The 16,270-nt window shown below is 33.4% G+C and overlaps 5 protein-coding genes and 1 long non-coding RNA gene across 7 annotated transcripts; 2 read left to right on the plus strand and 4 right to left on the minus strand.

Moving 5' to 3' along the window:
• Positions 1 to 1,230: 1,230 nt before the first annotated feature.
• On the minus strand, positions 1,231 to 2,211 carry LOC116339688. The gene is made up of 3 exons (XM_031765715.1): positions 1,767 to 2,211; positions 1,577 to 1,662; positions 1,231 to 1,398 (listed from the first exon to the last, which is right to left on the minus strand). The coding sequence occupies exons 1-3, from the start codon at positions 2,194 to 2,196 to the stop codon at positions 1,333 to 1,335; spliced, it is 582 nt and encodes a 193-aa protein (XP_031621575.1). The 5' UTR covers positions 2,197 to 2,211; the 3' UTR covers positions 1,231 to 1,332.
• Positions 2,212 to 3,303: 1,092 nt separating this feature from the next.
• LOC116339815 (cell wall protein DAN4-like) lies at positions 3,304 to 4,301 on the minus strand. The gene is made up of 2 exons (XM_031765874.1): positions 4,193 to 4,301; positions 3,304 to 4,043 (listed from the first exon to the last, which is right to left on the minus strand). Exon 2 carries the CDS (start codon positions 3,947 to 3,949, stop codon positions 3,374 to 3,376), a length of 576 nt encoding a protein of 191 aa, XP_031621734.1. The 5' UTR covers positions 3,950 to 4,043; positions 4,193 to 4,301; the 3' UTR covers positions 3,304 to 3,373.
• Positions 4,302 to 4,783: 482 nt separating this feature from the next.
• On the minus strand, positions 4,784 to 5,786 carry LOC116339844. Its single transcript, XM_031765912.1, has 4 exons — positions 5,545 to 5,786; positions 5,324 to 5,484; positions 4,991 to 5,262; positions 4,784 to 4,923 (listed from the first exon to the last, which is right to left on the minus strand). The coding sequence occupies exons 1-4, from the start codon at positions 5,783 to 5,785 to the stop codon at positions 4,842 to 4,844; spliced, it is 756 nt and encodes a 251-aa protein (XP_031621772.1). The 5' UTR covers position 5,786; the 3' UTR covers positions 4,784 to 4,841.
• Positions 5,787 to 8,888: 3,102 nt separating this feature from the next.
• LOC116339781 (elongation of very long chain fatty acids protein AAEL008004-like) lies at positions 8,889 to 10,356 on the plus strand. The gene is made up of 4 exons (XM_031765821.1): positions 8,889 to 9,325; positions 9,427 to 9,617; positions 9,682 to 9,828; positions 9,911 to 10,356. The coding sequence occupies exons 1-4, from the start codon at positions 9,265 to 9,267 to the stop codon at positions 10,316 to 10,318; spliced, it is 807 nt and encodes a 268-aa protein (XP_031621681.1). The 5' UTR covers positions 8,889 to 9,264; the 3' UTR covers positions 10,319 to 10,356.
• A 129-nt stretch (positions 10,357 to 10,485) lies between these two features.
• On the minus strand, positions 10,486 to 16,177 carry LOC116339698. The gene is made up of 7 exons (XM_031765727.1): positions 15,803 to 16,177; positions 15,536 to 15,722; positions 14,873 to 15,469; positions 14,214 to 14,248; positions 11,371 to 11,592; positions 11,168 to 11,300; positions 10,486 to 11,112 (listed from the first exon to the last, which is right to left on the minus strand). The coding sequence occupies exons 1-7, from the start codon at positions 15,999 to 16,001 to the stop codon at positions 10,548 to 10,550; spliced, it is 1,938 nt and encodes a 645-aa protein (XP_031621587.1). The 5' UTR covers positions 16,002 to 16,177; the 3' UTR covers positions 10,486 to 10,547.
• On the plus strand, positions 13,594 to 14,605 carry LOC116339436. 2 transcript variants are annotated; one of them, XR_004200998.1, is made up of 4 exons: positions 13,594 to 13,793; positions 13,871 to 14,041; positions 14,141 to 14,283; positions 14,412 to 14,605. It is a non-coding gene; the product is annotated as an uncharacterized LOC116339436 (long non-coding RNA). The 2 variants fall into 2 exon arrangements; XR_004200997.1 differs by having other exon boundaries at positions 13,871 to 14,010; positions 14,080 to 14,283.
• Positions 16,178 to 16,270: the final 93 nt, after the last annotated feature.

The raw sequence follows: 16,270 nt of genomic DNA on the forward strand, positions 1-16,270 counted from the left end.
CAATTTTTATCACCTTTCTAACTACATGCATTTGTAATTCGCCCTGCAGTTCTGCTTCATCATATATGTGTTTTTTTTTCTGAGAGTGCATAAACGAAACGAAACGAAAAATTTGTTAGGAAATGTACAGGGCTTCTGATTTATTTGTAATCAAGTGATCATGTAATTTTGTGCATTAAATATCTTCATTTTTCAACAATTCCATATTCCATTTGATCATCATTCAATGAGGTAAAAGAGAAGCAAAACAACACAAAGAAAAAAAGAAGATGCAAAACAGCCATTTGGTTAACAATTTTATTACACGTTAAAACGTGCAGAAAGCAAACGATGATGATGTGATGGAAGAAATTTTTTTGTTTTTGCATCGATCACACAGAAGTGCATGCCACACAGTAGTTCATTTCATATCACGTTTCGACTCGTCTTCATAAATTATGCATAAATAAAGTTCATTGCTGGCAATAAAATAGCGTTTTATGTTGTTGCGCTACTTGTGCCGACTATCGTCGATCCATACTTTAATTCGAAATTTATTTACACATCCTGCACACACGCGACGGTAATCTTTCTTTCTGCCATATATTATGTAAAAAAAAGCGAAATTACATGATTACGCATATATGCAGATAGAACTCGATAACCAGATCTTTTTCACCGTTTTTTTCAACAAACGAAATCGATAGTGAGAATAATATAAAAGTGCTTTCAAAAAGCATGTGTTTTCAATTATTAGTATTTCATTTTGTGTATTAGAAATGAGTCATTTCAAATGACATTATACTAACATGTGTTGAATAACATTTTCCCGATTACTATTATTATTTGCCAAAGTGTGAATGCATTCAAATTCAAAATTGAAGTCATTCACTTCGAATTTGCCGCTAAAGTTTGATGGAAAATGTTTTTAAAAAATGCGATACAGGCATTACTTCATTTTGATTGAGCACTTACAATTTGTTCGACAACAACGACAGCAACTGCCAATAAAGCAATAATAATTTACTCTTACTTTCACATTCACGGACACTTCACCGATATGTTGATGTACTCTTCAAACTGCGCTTCTTTCTATCAAATAACAGCTAATTACCATACAAATAAGAACGAGTTCATGCTGTGCATATACCGATTTCCTTCCGATAAATTTGCTTTGACACATTTGATCACACATTTACACAAATATTTTTTGTATCGCTTCTTTTGTTAATTAACAAATTCAAAAACAGATATTTTTTTTCGAACGAATCGGTGTATTTTCTCTTAATAAAAGCTACCAGTACAATGTATCAATGTTACTTTTAGTTAAGATTTGATTATTAAAGTTCAAAATCAATATAATTTCCCAATTGGAGTTCCATCGTCATGTGTTATAACAATTCCAGATCTTGATCCACTCTAAAATACAGAGGAAAAAAAATATTGATTTTACCACTGAAATTGAAGTGTTCATAAGATGCGATGTGTTTGTAAGAAAAATTCATTGTTCACACAATATATCTTTCACACTTCACTTTATGTAAAAAAAACAAACAAACAAATAATAATGTACAATTTTCAGTGAAAATAAAATTACCGAACGTGATGATGATACTGGTTTTGAAGTTGATTTTCTTGCGGCACAATTTTTCTTGTCGCCAATAATTTCATATCTCGTTTCGACTATGAAAAAAGAGAGAGAATTGTTTTTAATGTTTTATTAATTATTGTTTAATATACAATCTTATAATTGCTACTGGGAAATAAGTAAGAAAGATGTCGCATACCAACGGTCCTTCCTGGAACAGAAACAGCTGGCATGGAAGTAAAATGATTAAAGTTGTTTGGGGCCATAACGACTGGAGTTACAGCCATCATCGATTGTTGTGATGCTGCCAAATGGGCGATAGCATTTGCCGCTACTTGCTGAATATGGCTATTCACAGCATTTGACATTGCGTTTGACATTTGAGATGACATGATGGATGCTTGTTGAAATGGATCCACTTGCGATGCAAGCAAAGTAACCGAGGCTTTTGAAGCGGGCAATGTATTCGCCATAATTGGAACACCCAAACTGTTCGTGTGAGCGTTCTGAACCGAAGTCGTTACGCTTAGAACTGGATTGGCGACGGTGGTGGGAATCGGATCTGCAACCACCGCTGCGACCACAAAAACGAGAACACCGACCAAAGATAAACTTTCAAAAATTGCCATATTGACGACTGACAATTGACTGCTGAATGAACATGGGCAATGCACGGTATTTATTACCGCCGTGTTTCGACAAACGTATTCTTAATTATCAAAATTGCATTTTATTTCGTTCGGCATAAATTAATAAAAACTACTCAAAATTACATTGTTTTGCGACACGTGTGTTTTTGAATTGTACTTAAATTGCGATATTTTTCTGCGCCAATGTCAACTTGCTTTTCATTTAATCGAATTTTACATTTAAAAAAAGATCTTTATTAAAAATGTTTGAAGATAATTAAGCATTCTTTCATACAATTAATTCTTTTTTTGTTCAGTTGTAATAAATAGAATATAGTGTTTGTAGATGTATTGTACTATTTTTGCTGAACATCTTCCGCTTCCAAAATAATCTGCACATTTCTCCCTAGGAAGATATTAAAGTGGAATATCCGAGATCAGCGGCGAAATTAACTCCCGTATCTATAGCTGAATTCACAGTATTGATCGTATTTCCAAGCCCTTCGATAATTGGCCGTCTTGGTGGTCTTGGTGTTGGACGGGGGGGTCTCTGTGCCAATGGAGTTGAACAGAAGAGTACAATCAATGTACAAATCAAAATGATCAGATTTATTTTCATTTTAATTTATACTTTTGTGGCTTTTCTCTCTGTAATCACGTTCTTTGAGCTTTACAAACTGACTGATGATTTCTAACAAAAGGAAACTCTTTTTATACACATCATATTGGAAATAGTGGAAAACATGAAAATAAACATAGAAATCAATCCAGTTAAGAGATTAAATCAAGTTTTACTTGATATCTTTATGCATTGAGAAACATTTTTCTTTTTTAACACGCAATCAGTTGTTCGAATATCATTTTTAATGCAAGTTACCACTTTTTCTCTCTCAATCCCTCTCTCTATCTGTCTCTCTTTTTTCTCTTTCAACCTGTATTAACGTAAATTTCTTCACACAAAAAAAAAATCCATATTCAAAAATTCTGAGGTAATTTCGTTTCAAGTTTTTTTTTATTATATGATATAATGAAACAAAAATGTATGATATTATGATACACATAACTTAATAACAATAATAAATTCAATAAATAAATTGATTATCCCGTTTTCTATGTACAATATATCGTATTGTTTTCAGCCATAATTGAACTTTGTTCGACATTGACAAATGCACATTTATTCAAAATCTATGGCGATAAATTCACTTTCATCGGGTATCGGATCAAGTTTCAGTTCGGATGGTGGTACAGTTGTTATATTTGTTCCAACTTGGAATGGCCTCATGATACCCATATTATTAGCTATTGAGCTGACTCGGTGCATCATTGTTTGTACGGCATTGCCAATCAACTTACCGGCAGATGATGCGACATTTTGGGCTGTCTGTGCTGCTTGATTGAATGGTATACCGGTAAAATAGGTGAGCAGCGTTTGAAACATTGTTCCTGTTGATGTGAATGCGTTGTTTACGTTCTGAATTGATTGAGCAATTGCTGTTATAATTGGTCGTCTTGGAGGAGAAGGACGTGGCCTTGTCGGTCTGACTGTGGTGGTCGATGTCGTAGTAGTAGTAGTTGTTGTTGTTGTTGTTGGTGGTGATGATGATGATGATGATGATGGCGATGCTACTGTTGTCGAATCAAGTAAATCGAAATTGGGATCGAATGGAAAGTCTTCTTCCTGCGGAAATGGCGAAGAATGAACGAGCGCAATTAATGCACAAACCAGTATGATCTTCGAATTACTTTTCATTGTGTTTAATTTACTGCAAAGAGTTTGATTTTAAAAAAATGCACTCTTTGAGCTCTATACAACAAATGATGAATTATGTCAAAACGGAGCACCACTTATATACGTCAGCAACAGATAAGAAAAACAAAATATATAATCAATGATTAAAACGAGTCTTATTTGGTTGGTTTTTACCATTGGGAAACATATTTTACGGAATAATTTTCGAATTTTCGCATAAATGCAAATGGTACACTTAATTACCTAGTAAAACATCTATTCAATCACTTTCTTTATACATAATGTATGACTTTTTGGATGACTGGCACTTTTGATAACAAATTTTAAGTGTGCACACACTTCGACAAGCTAATTGATACTGAATATGTGTCACGATGCACGTAGATTGGTTTAGAGGAAAAACTATGATTTGTGACATCGACTTATTTACGGTTAATTGCTTTTTAAGTAGGAGAACAATTTCAGAGTCCAAAATAACGATGTCAATATATATGAACAATATTTGAGAACTTGTATATTTACTGTTTCATTTATCTAGTGAATAGATCTATTTTATTTATCCAAGAAGCATTTTTTTAATATTATGGAGTTTAACCCTATGAATTAGATACAGGTTACATTTTCATCATGAAAATAGACATGACCTAATGAACCTTATTTTACTCTTGACTAGAGAAATATTCATTATAGACCGATTTGGTTCAGATTCGTTAAGTCAGTTGCATTCTTATCTACTGAAATAGAGACTAGATCTTGGTCGTTTAGCTACGAATTGGTTGAATTCACATCAAACTGGATATAGAAACATTTGTTGCATACAAAGAACAACTTGTAAACATTTCACAATGTGTCTTTTATTTCAATAAAAAAAAAGATAATAAGTAATCACTGATTAATACTTGATAGATTTTCGAGTCAAAAAATGGTCCGACACATTGGCAAATTGTTTATAAATTTTCGCAATATCTTGATAGCTAAAAAAGTGAAATAAAAACATGAGTGCCGATTCAAAATAAAAGTTCAAAATTTACTGCCATTCACCTTTTTGAAGCGTTAAGCTCAAACCCTACTTTATCCGCTATATGATTTGAGGCATCTGCTGAAAAAATGGTTGATGTCACTTGTATGCCAGCATTTTCACAAACTATTTTTCTGGCAATGAGAAGATGCTCAGCAATTTTGCGACCACGATAATCTGGATGTACCAAAAGACCAGCGCTGCTCATATATTCTTTAACTTTGTACTTGTCACATACATCGAAATTCACGAACTCCATTACACTTTGCATCATTTTAATTTTAATCGGTTTAACCTAAATGAAAAGCAGCACAAATAATGTCATCCATCCATTGATAAACACAGCATGGCCCTACCCATTTAAATCCACTTCGGCCCGGTTTATCTACATATAATAAATTTACACCGATAACCTTATCTGATCCCTCTTTAAAGCAAGCCACTGATAGATGTTGGTTGAGCACATAAGTCCAATATTTTTTCAAATACATCGCAGATCCGGCGTCTTTGGCTATATCTAATAATAGTTTAATAGAATGATTGAACATGAAAGAAAGTTTAAAACAATAATGCATACTAAACGCTGCTATTGTTGGATCTTGTTTGATAAGAAAATCGGTCATCAGTTTCAGTGCATCTTTATATTTTGAAGGTTGTAAATGCTCAATTCTATACTCAACACTACCATCGGTTTCAATGTCTTTGGCTGGAAATGTATGGTAAATTTTTGGTGAACTTTTATCATTTTGTGCTGCTTTTATTTTTCCAGAGAAATAAACAACAATGACTATAAAAACGATGAACATTCGATATAACATCTCTACGCTCAAAAAGTATAATGAACGAAAATTGTATGAAATCGATTATTACAGGTGGCAAAAACAAATGTTTTTATTATAAAGAATTTATTTTATTCGTTAAGGCAATTCAAGTTACGTCAAAAGTATACAGCTGAAACAAGAATGAGATTGTTTTGATAGAACCCAGGATCAATACAAAAACACATATATTTTTCATCAAACGTTAATAATTGATAGTATTTTTGTATAACCCATTGCCATTGCAACGTAGAGTAAAGTGAAACATAGATAGCTGTAGAGTGTAGATATGTATATTAGAAATGATTGAGTTTTCAAAGTTGTATTCTAGGTTCATTGTCACCAACAATTGTTTGCAAACAATAATATTGGAATAATAGTAATGTTTCTCAAGTTTTTGTTTTATAATGTTTTAGAAATATATAGACAGTTTTTTTTTTCAAGTATCAATTTATTATAATAAATATAACATTCGAAAAATGTGTTGTTGGAAAATAAATACGATTTCAAATATTTTACTGAAAAAGAAATGGGGAATATTATTTATTTTTGATTATTTCAACTCGACGGCTGATTCGGATGAGTTTGTTGTTATGCTACTTCTACTGCTTCGGCAGGAGTCGAGAATGGTCCGGTGATGACGTTGTTAAAATTATCTGCGGCATAGTTTATGCCATTAGATAACATTTGGGCGGCATCCACAGCTCTTTTTCCAGCTCCTTCAGCAAAATTTCTGACGAGATTGGATGCACCGGTTGCCATATTGGTGTATGCGTTATTAAATTGATTGGTAGCAGCGTTCACAATGCCTAAAATTGGTCGATATGGTTCGGCTGCAGCTGCTTCAGCGTCTTGTGGCAATGGTGTGGCGTGCACAAATGCAACGAATCCAACGAATGCGATGAATGACAAACTGAATTTCATCTTGAGTGACTTAGAGTTTTGTTTAAATTTGGAATTAAACACTTCGGCTTGAGCACTGAACGTGAAATGATACTTACCATCGGTCAGTCAAAACATTTATATACCTTATTGATACATTAAACATGTAGCCAAAAGAAATAATCAAAAAATGTATTTAATGAACAGGTTCGATTTTTGCAAATTGATTTGGAAATTTATTGTTGGACATTTTTTAATTTTTTTTTACCTGCACCTGATGACTGCACGTTGAAATACTTTTGACATTGCTTAATCAATTCTGTTTTCAATTTGCACGTGTTGGTAAATTTGCTCATTACTCGTTACTAATTTCACATTCAAATGTAAATGTGGAAAGTTTAATTTGTGTGCGGAATGTAGAGCTGAATAGTTTCGACAGCCTACACTATTTCCGAGTAGTCTTTTACCTAAGATCTATAGAGATATCGATACTAAAACAATATTCAAATATTCATCGGGTTTTTTTTTCTTCTTTGTTTGGAGCGAAACATTTTTATTTTCGAATGAATACATTTGTGCACATCTTTCAATTTCGATAAGGTAGAAAAAGTTTTTTTTTATTGTGATACAGCTATCCAAAGATCAAATAAAACCTAAACAAAATAAGTGGCCTTTGATCTCGATTGCCGCACCGACAAACGATTGAATGAAACGTGTCTATTTATTAATTGTACCATCAAAATGGCTAAACTCTTTCACCAACTTGGAATTGGATTCCATTTGGCTATTGGTAAACAATTGTACAGAAAGTAAAGAGAGAAAATGAAAAAAAAAAATGTGGTTGTTAAGGAAATACGATGAAGAAATGATAAGTGTAGCGCATGAAATACCGATTTTGTATCGACAATTTTAGATCACATAGGCAAAACAGTTCAAACACAATTGGAAATAATCTCTCTTTCACGCTCATGGGTAATACATTGTGCTCGTGCGCGCTTTTCTCCACTCTTATTCATTCACTCTTTCGGCGCAAATGTGATTCGATCGACACGATCGATAATAAACGAATTGAACCAGAACAATTCCAATATAAATTGATCGAACACCAAAGGAATCATTTATGATAACCAGTGGATATACGGGGCTACGGAAAATTGACATAGATGGTTATTGGCAATTTTAATGTAGCATTGAGTCACGAATGTAACCATTCAGCCACCATAAATCACACAGCATTTTCCTCTCCGTACGGAATGTGAACCAGAGAAAATGAAGAGTACGAACTAAGTAGTTTTTCGTGTTTTGATGTGCGCACTGCGCATTTTGTTTTGATTACTGGAACAAAGAAGCTGAGCTGAACCAACAAAACATAAAACAAAACAAATGCGCAGGAACCACACATAATTGAGGGAAGAAAAAGTCCACGGTTATGACATAAATATATAATTCGATAATCGAAATGCATTCAGTTATCAAATAAGCAGTTTGATTTCGGGAGCTCATTTCGTGTCTCTGTTTTCTATCTCTCTCTCTCTCTCTATTTCTCCGGTACGACTTTCAAATTCGAACCGGAAACCAACAACAACAGCATTAACAAAACCAACCAACTCTCAACCAAAACACTCAATTTTGTGCAACTAATTGTACGTTGCATTGTTTGTAATCAAAATAGATATTCAATCACGATGTTTTCAATATGTACGAAAATTGTTTTCGTTTCAACAATGCGATAGACGATTCGAAATCAGACAACTCTCGTTAAATGTTGTAAGTGACCACGTCATTCTTGTATATTGTTTGTTGTATTCAAGGAAACGGCACAAGTAGATGCGATTGCCTTAGTTTCTATTGTAATACACACGAATACAACGAAAGACCGAACAAAAAATGTGTACTGTAATTTGTTTTCTTCACTTCTACTTTTTCTTTATTTTTATTTTGTTTCCCTTTACAAGTACAAATTTAACTTGGAACAATTTTGTCTACGTAAATATTTCGCAGACCATTTCTGATGGTTAATTAATTAGGCATTCCCCATGGAATACTTTTAACCTCATGCATGTTATTTTTTGCGTGTATCAGTCATTATTGATTGGGTCAATACAACGACGAAAACAAAATGTTGTCATTTCTGCTGTGTCATAATGGTAATACATAATTGACAATGATTTCAGCACGAGCAACACATATGATTTAAAGTCTCTGTTACAGTTAAACTAAATGTTTCTAAGGAGTTGGTTTAGTGTTTTCCGTTACTAAATGCTTAAAAATCCCTTCATTTCATTCTATGTTCAAGTAAATTGTGATTTCTGCGGTAGTTCTGTTAAGGAATACGTAATTAATTCAAGTAATTGACATGTAAATCAATCGAATTTGTTGCATTAATTTGATCATTTTTTAAAGCAAATGTATGCTTAATTAAGTGCCACCACATACATTTCGAAAGTTAATGACATCGAAAAAAGAACAGTCCGTCGCCAATCATTTGATTCCTAATACGTAAAGGTGGCACACGGCATCGCGCAGTTGTTCAAAAAAAAAAGCGACAACAACACTTTGCCGTGCATGAAAATTTTCAAAAAAAAAAATTGTGAAAAATGGCATACGTACTGAGGCAAATGTACAATGTCTATCGAACATATTTGGTTGATTATTCGGGTAAAAATTATTGTGCTTTTATTTTTTTTGTTTCAATTTAGTGAAAATACGGACTTTTTTAATTAATAATGTGTTTTATTTTGAAAATAAAAAAAAAATAGATTTAAAATCCGATGACTTGCCAATGGTTAATTCGCCGATCACAATTTTTGGAATATGTGCTCTATATCTATATGTAGTTTTATCGTTTGGACCAAAATTCATGCAAAATAGATCACCATTTCGAATAAAACCACTTCTAATTGTGTACAATGCATTTCAAATTGTTGCCAATATTTTTGTGTTGTTTTACGTAAGATTGTTTTTTTTTTTTAATTCATAAACTTTCCATAACTTTTGAACATTTCGATTTTTAGGGTATAAAAGTGACATACTATCAAGGTACATTTAATTTGAGATGTAATTCACCAACTCCACGGACTGACACAAGTTCACTTGCAAGGCAGCAAACATTGGCCACATATTGTTATTTCCTGCTCAAAGTTCTCGATTTATTAGATACTGTGAGTTCGAATTTCGTCATATGGTCGTGTGCCTGTACAGGCGATTTTCATTGGATTATTTTCTCTCTGTTTCTTTCAATAGATTTTCTTCATTGTTCGCAAGAAATTTAGCCATGTAACATTTTTACACGTTTATCATCACACGGGCATGGTATTTGGTACATATGTGGCTTCAAGATTTTGTGTCGCTGGTCATGGCACGATGCTTGGACTTTTAAATTCTTTTGTACACGCCGTTATGTATGGCTATTATTTGTTCAGTGCGGTCAACGAAAATGTTAAAACATCGATTTGGTGGAAAAAATACATTACACAAATTCAACTCATTCAATTTCTTTTGCTCGGGCTACACTTTTCGTTCGGGATTTTTGCGAAAGATTGCACCTATCCAAAACTATTTTGCATCGTGATGGTCCTTCAAAACTTGTTTATGATGTTCATGTTCGGTGATTTTTATATAAAAACATACATAAAAAAGAAACGTGTTTGATTTACTATTGTAATTTACTTTCATGAAAATAAAATCCATTTTCTATTTTAATTGAAAAAAAAAAAAAAAATGTCATGAATAGAAAACAAAACCATTCAATTTCCGAACATAGCATTTTGTTGAATTGTTTATTAGAAAAAGCAAATATTTTGAAATAGAATGCGAGAGTAACAATATTCAATATATAGTATATATAATATTAATTCCAGATCGATATTAAAAAGAAAAATTAACAGATAGATGTAAAATTTAGCATAATTTTGAAGTACTCGATGGTGCGTTCGTATAAATAAGGCTCTTTTTCGACCAGAACACAATCATAATCGTCCAATAGCACAAACATTTTATGGTTATCCGGATGATCTGGAATATCTTTTATTTCATAGCGTATTTTCAGTGCTTTGCAAACCAAATCGACTTTGTCTTTATTACTTCCGATTTCAGCACCGTTGCTATTCAACACTTCAAATGCTGCTTCACGATCTTCCGCGGTAAGTCGCATAAAATTATTATGTCGATCACGTATTCGAATCGATATTGGTTTAATGTCACATTTTTTTAATTCACGATATGTTCGAAATGTTTTTTCCGACGGTTCTGAGTCCATTGTCGCAATTTGTTGTTGATTCTCATTTTGCGAAATATTTTGGACGAACGATAGCATTGATTGAGCCGCAATTTGTTTGGCCCCCTTTTTCGTAGACGATGTTCCAGTACATTTTATATGAGCCAATTGACATACCACTGTGAATTCAGGACGATGAGGCTCCCCACATGCTTGCATAACGTCAAATCTGCGATAAAATTTAAATCATTTCAAAACCATGTAAATTTAAAACAAATTCATACTTCGCGACCGGCCATTGGCGTTGAACACAAATATCAAGCAATGTGCCCACTGCATCCTGATCAGTTGATGGTCGTGGTGTTGGGGGAACTTTTAATAATCGACTTTTGAATTGATCCTTTTGCGCCAATACACCTTCAAAATAATTATCGATTCAGTAAAACACATATACAATTTCATTTCATACGCATTATGATTAACTTACTGATAAGCTGTGCACTGGCATCGTGCTTTGCTTCACGCTTAGATCGACCCGACCCTTTGGCATATAAACCAAATGCCGAAACAATAAATGAGAACATTTTTGGATCTGTTTCGTGTGGTATGCTCTCATAGATAGGAGCGGAGCCATTATCCTGGACGCAGAGCTCTTGTAAAACACTAACTGGAGTTTTTTCCGACATATCTTCTTCGAATGGTCTTTTCGCTGGGAATAAAAATAAATGATTTAATGTTATTATTGGAATTTTGCATGTGCAAATATTTATAATTGTATTATTTAATAAACACATGCAACGCTGGCATAATATTATGAAAATAGTTTTAAAGTTACTTACCCTTTTAGCATACATACAATAAACAGACGTCAATCGGCTACTCTTCGCACTGTCTACTGTGTTCAGAACGGAGCAGTGAGAGAGTGTGTGTGCGAAAGAAGTGTCATTGAAGTCAATTTCGAAAATAAGACATCGGGCAACTTTGTTTTTATTCAATGATATTCATGTATGTTTGTATTCAAAACATAAGAGCTCTGGAACATTCGAATAAAGTGAAATGTCGTTGTAGTTGTTTGCAAATTGTATTTATCGGTATTTATAGAATGTATGTTTGGAAATGTTATCAATGTATATATTTTGAAAAAATTTTTGAAAACATTTACCATTGAGTCATGGTTGAAATATGTATGATTCTTTGTAAGAAATTGAATGATGCAATGAAAATATTTTCAATGAAATAAACACTTTTTGGAAGATTTTTATTTTTGTGAAATTTTGTTTGTTTATAAATTATAATTGAGCGACGATTTTGAAAATAAAACTAAAACTGGGGGTTTTCAACTTGCATATTTAAATTATCAAACTTCATCAATATTTACCAAATTTTAATTTAGTATAAAGGGAATTTCCATTAAAATTATTAAAATTCTGCAAAAACATTGTAAGACATTTACTTTTCTTTCTATCATCGTGTATCACAGAATGTTGCCCAGTTCTAATAAAAGAAATGATTTTTTTTTTTTCGAAAAATGCACTTCTTATGGTCATTTAACGATACCGACATTATGTACTCACAACCTCAGGTCAACGAACTGTATCTACGAACCATTTGCCTGTCGTACTGTCATATATAAAGTGATCTAAGGATAAACGTCACCTCAAATGATTCACCAAGGGGCGTAATTTCAAATCAGAGTACATAATAAATTTTCATTTTTTGGGTTAAAAAACAAATTCAAAAAAAAAAATGGATACCAGTCTATGTATTTCGGATGGATATCCATCCGAGATATTTTAGAATATCTGGATATTCAACGCAACTGCACAGCGCCAGAGCTGTGTGCGTCGCAAATAGAATCTACGGTATGTCGCGACGTATATGTCTATCAAGTGCCGCACGTACACAGTCACACTGTGTCTGTATTTTACGTGTAGCGACATACCGTAGATTATATGTGCGACGCACACAGCTCTGGCTCTGTGCAGTTGCGTTAAATATCCAGATATTCTAAAATATCTCGGATGGATATCTATCTGAAATACATAGACTGATGGATACTGAAACAGCCGATGCTTTGTTCATGGGCTCAAGTCCCTTTTTTATCGTAAGTTAAAATCATTGATTTTTCAGAAAGCCGAATGAAATTCAATTTTATTATAAAAAAAACTACAGTGCCGTCAGAAAATTTGAGACCAAGCTCATTTTTTTCATACAATTTCATACAAATTGACGATTTTTTGGAGCACTATTTAATATATTTCGGAAATAGCTAGACCCATAATTTTTTGTACACTTATTATTTTATTTACGGAGAGTAAACTAGTGAAGTTTTACCAAAAAATATCTACGCGCTTAAAAAATATCCGAGGTTTGCACTTTCAAGTGTGAAAAATGACACATTTTGTATGAAAAATAATCCTTTTTCAAACTTGAAAGTGCAAACATCGGATATTTTTTAAACGCGTAGATATTTTTTGGTAAAACTTCACTAGTTTACTCTCCGTAAATAGAACAATAAGTGTGCAAAAAATAATGAGTCTAGCTCTTTCTGAAATATATTAAATATTGCTCCAAAAAATCGTCAATTTGTATGAAATTGTATGACATTTTTTTGCTTGGTCTCAAACTTTCTGACGGCACTGTATATTTGCAGATATTCAACTTATTGATAATCATACATGGTTCTTCTGGTCTTGCATTTGATGCGAAATATTATGAATTTCTTCGTAAGTAATTCCCACATACAATTGTAGGCTTAGAACTGGTTTTTGCAAAATAATTGTTCGAATACAATTTGTACAATTTATGGAGAATTATTTGACTGAGTCATCAATTCTACTAACTGTCGCTGGGTGCATTGTGATCTTTGTCGTAATATTGGGTTGTTTTTCAGGAAAAAAGGCGCTTCTGGTGAGTCATGTTTGAAATAATATTATCTGGAGTTTTTCACTCAAAAATTGTGAAATTGTCCACTATTTAATTTTTAGTTTTCAATCATACTCCTTGTGATTTTTGCGCTTAAAATTCCCGCTATAGTATTGACTTTCTATAAAGGAGCTGAATTAGAAAACGGTTTAGATGAACGATTCAACGAAACGCTGAGAAAATCTGAAAGCAACAAAGAAATGTATGATACATGGGATCAATTACAAAGAGAAGTAGGAATTTATTGGTTTTGAATTTAAATTTGTTCTAGTATAAGTGTTGCGGTATTTATTTGCCAAATGATTGGAATGACTGTGGTTTAATTATACCAGCTGCTTGTTGTGACAGGCCGATGGCGGATAAATACTATAAAGGTTCAGCATACACGAGTGGTTGTTTGCGTACTTTCAAAGAAAAGGTCAGCGGATATGTTGCATGGACTGAGGGATTAACAATTGTTTATGTCGTGATACAAGTAAGTGGATGCATAAAATTCAAATAACCTGACATTTTGAATTTTTAATGAGAAGCAGAACATTAATTTTAATTTAATCATTAGTCAGAATCAGTTGTCAACTCATATTTTGAAAATGTCCCTTTCAGCTTATGTTTGGTGTATTGTTCTTGTACCTTTTTTCTTGGACTTTGGACGATCAGGCTACTTTGATCTTTGATGCCTAAAAAAGAACTTTCACTATTAACGGGTGATGCGTCATATATTGTTGTTAGCGATGAATCTGAATGATATTTGTGAATAATTTTACCAAAATAAAAACAAAAATTGAATTTCTGGAATTTTAAAATAGTTTTGTAATATTTTATTTCTTTACATTTGAGCAATAGTTTTTATTAATATTAAACTCGAGTTTAAAGCATAGTTATATTTTGTCCTACGCGTTGGCAAATTTCAGTTAAGTCATGCTCTCATGCATGTAAATTTGGAACGCGATCGATTTTTTTTTTAAATTATCATATTGGAATATTTCGACCAGGCGATCAAACAACATTGGCCAAACGTCATAAAATTAAAACTAGATAAATACTTTGTCAAAAATTAATTTAGCATTGTTTTTAAGTAATCAATGACTTTGTCAAACAATGTATCAATATGATCAATGACAACACAATCGTAGTCCGTTTCTAACAAATAAAAGCGTTCAAAGTTCGGTGGCGAAGACATTGGTTTTATCTCATATTTCAAATTCAAGGCCATGCAAGCATTATCTACAACTTCCCGTGAAGTAAAAAAACCACGATGACTTAGCACATGTTTTGCATAGGACTGATTGCTGGGCGGCAATTTTGAAAAGAAGTTTTTCCTATAGCGTAGTCCATTTTTAACCGGTTGAAGATACGGTTTTTTTAAACGCCGATAATCCGCCAGAATTTGCTCAACGGACGGAACGTCTAGGACTGGAATGGCATTCGGCACGCTTGTACTTGTATCACTGTAGACCGAAGAGAGTTCCGTTTGGCTCGAATCGGATGTCGTTGAGTTCTCTTCGAGTACAATGCCCAATAATTCTAACATTTTGTTGGCCGCAATTCTTCTGGCCACTTTTTTTGTGGTGGCCTTTCCATGTGTATGCAGTGTTCCGACTCGACAAGAAAAAGTGAACTCCCTCTGATGATCTTTTCCAATCACTGACTCCTCTGTCAAACTATAAGAATATAAGAGCAATATTGACAAAAGTGGCGGGAAAATAGACAATAATTCAAAGTCATACACGGGCGACTGAAGTTTACGCTGCTGACACACGGTTATCAATGATCCATGTGCATTATCATTTTGCGGTGTCAATGAGTGGTCGGTTTGAATGGTAGTGGGCGGCGACGACGGCGGCGGTAGCGGTGGCGGTGACGGCAATTGAACAGCACCTTTTACTTTAAATTCATCAAGTTTCATCAATTTATCTGTGCAAAAGTAATCAGCATTTTTTTGTTTTCATTCTCAAAATGCAAAGGTGCTCAATGAACTTGAATCTTATAATTACCGATGAGCAATTGACTGGCAGCATGCTTTGCCTCTTGTTTGGTGCGTCCAGTCCCCGTTGCCTTCAAATTGAACGCCTTCACATCGAAACTGAATAGAGTGGAATCGGAACTATGAATAACGACAGTGTATTGTGGGGCTGCAACTTTTCGTTGTGCACATAATTCTGATAATAAACTAATGGATGTTTTAACACTCATTTTTGGCTGATACGATGGTTTTTTTTTTTTGAATTCACTTCATTTCTTCTGTCTTGTGCCTACACAAATGCCCGAACTCTACTTCGCCCGCAAGTTTAAGTGACGTAGCCCAATAGTACCAATCACTTTCTGAACTACTGCGATCATTTCACAATGCAATGATATCAAAACAAAAAAAAAACGCAGCGATAGTAACACTATTTCGAATACATAATACTTTTGAATTTTCGAACTGTCAAAATATAACCACACATATATACACAGTGACA

The sequence above is a fragment of the Contarinia nasturtii genome, unplaced genomic scaffold (genome assembly GCF_009176525.2).
Source record: "Contarinia nasturtii isolate CC-2019 unplaced genomic scaffold, AAFC_CNas_1.1 Cnas_scaffold_533, whole genome shotgun sequence".
Taxonomy (NCBI): domain Eukaryota; kingdom Metazoa; phylum Arthropoda; class Insecta; order Diptera; family Cecidomyiidae; genus Contarinia; species Contarinia nasturtii.

What these genes read in the sequence shown, in the direction of transcription:
- LOC116339781 (XM_031765821.1), top strand. Translation starts at nt 9,265, where the DNA reads ATGGCATACGTACTGAGGCAAATGTACAATGTCTATCGAACATATTTG. An exon ending in ATATTTGGTTGATTATTCGG is followed by an intron (nt 9,326 to 9,426) that starts GTAAAAATTATT and finishes AAAAAAAAATAG; the next exon opens with ATTTAAAATCCGATGACTTG. An exon ending in TTCTCGATTTATTAGATACT is followed by an intron (nt 9,829 to 9,910) that starts GTGAGTTCGAAT and finishes TTCTTTCAATAG; the next exon opens with ATTTTCTTCATTGTTCGCAA.
- LOC116339698 (XM_031765727.1), bottom strand. Translation starts at nt 16,001, where the DNA reads ATGAGTGTTAAAACATCCATTAGTTTATTATCAGAATTATGTGCACAA. An exon ending in CGTAAACTTCAGTCGCCCGT is followed by an intron (nt 15,470 to 15,535) that starts GTATGACTTTGA and finishes ATATTCTTATAG; the next exon opens with TTTGACAGAGGAGTCAGTGA. An exon ending in CGCTGACCTTTTCTTTGAAA is followed by an intron (nt 11,593 to 14,213) that starts GTACGCAAACAA and finishes TTTTATTCCCAG; the next exon opens with CGAAAAGACCATTCGAAGAA.
- LOC116339815 (XM_031765874.1), bottom strand. Translation starts at nt 3,949, where the DNA reads ATGAAAAGTAATTCGAAGATCATACTGGTTTGTGCATTAATTGCGCTC.
- LOC116339688 (XM_031765715.1), bottom strand. Translation starts at nt 2,196, where the DNA reads ATGGCAATTTTTGAAAGTTTATCTTTGGTCGGTGTTCTCGTTTTTGTG. An exon ending in TGTTCCAGGAAGGACCGTTG is followed by an intron (nt 1,663 to 1,766) that starts GTATGCGACATC and finishes CTTTTTTCATAG; the next exon opens with TCGAAACGAGATATGAAATT. An exon ending in CAGTATCATCATCACGTTCG is followed by an intron (nt 1,399 to 1,576) that starts GTAATTTTATTT and finishes TCTGTATTTTAG; the next exon opens with AGTGGATCAAGATCTGGAAT.
- LOC116339844 (XM_031765912.1), bottom strand. Translation starts at nt 5,785, where the DNA reads ATGTTATATCGAATGTTCATCGTTTTTATAGTCATTGTTGTTTATTTC. An exon ending in TCCAACAATAGCAGCGTTTA is followed by an intron (nt 5,485 to 5,544) that starts GTATGCATTATT and finishes AACTATTATTAG; the next exon opens with ATATAGCCAAAGACGCCGGA. An exon ending in GAGCTTAACGCTTCAAAAAG is followed by an intron (nt 4,924 to 4,990) that starts GTGAATGGCAGT and finishes TCACTTTTTTAG; the next exon opens with CTATCAAGATATTGCGAAAA.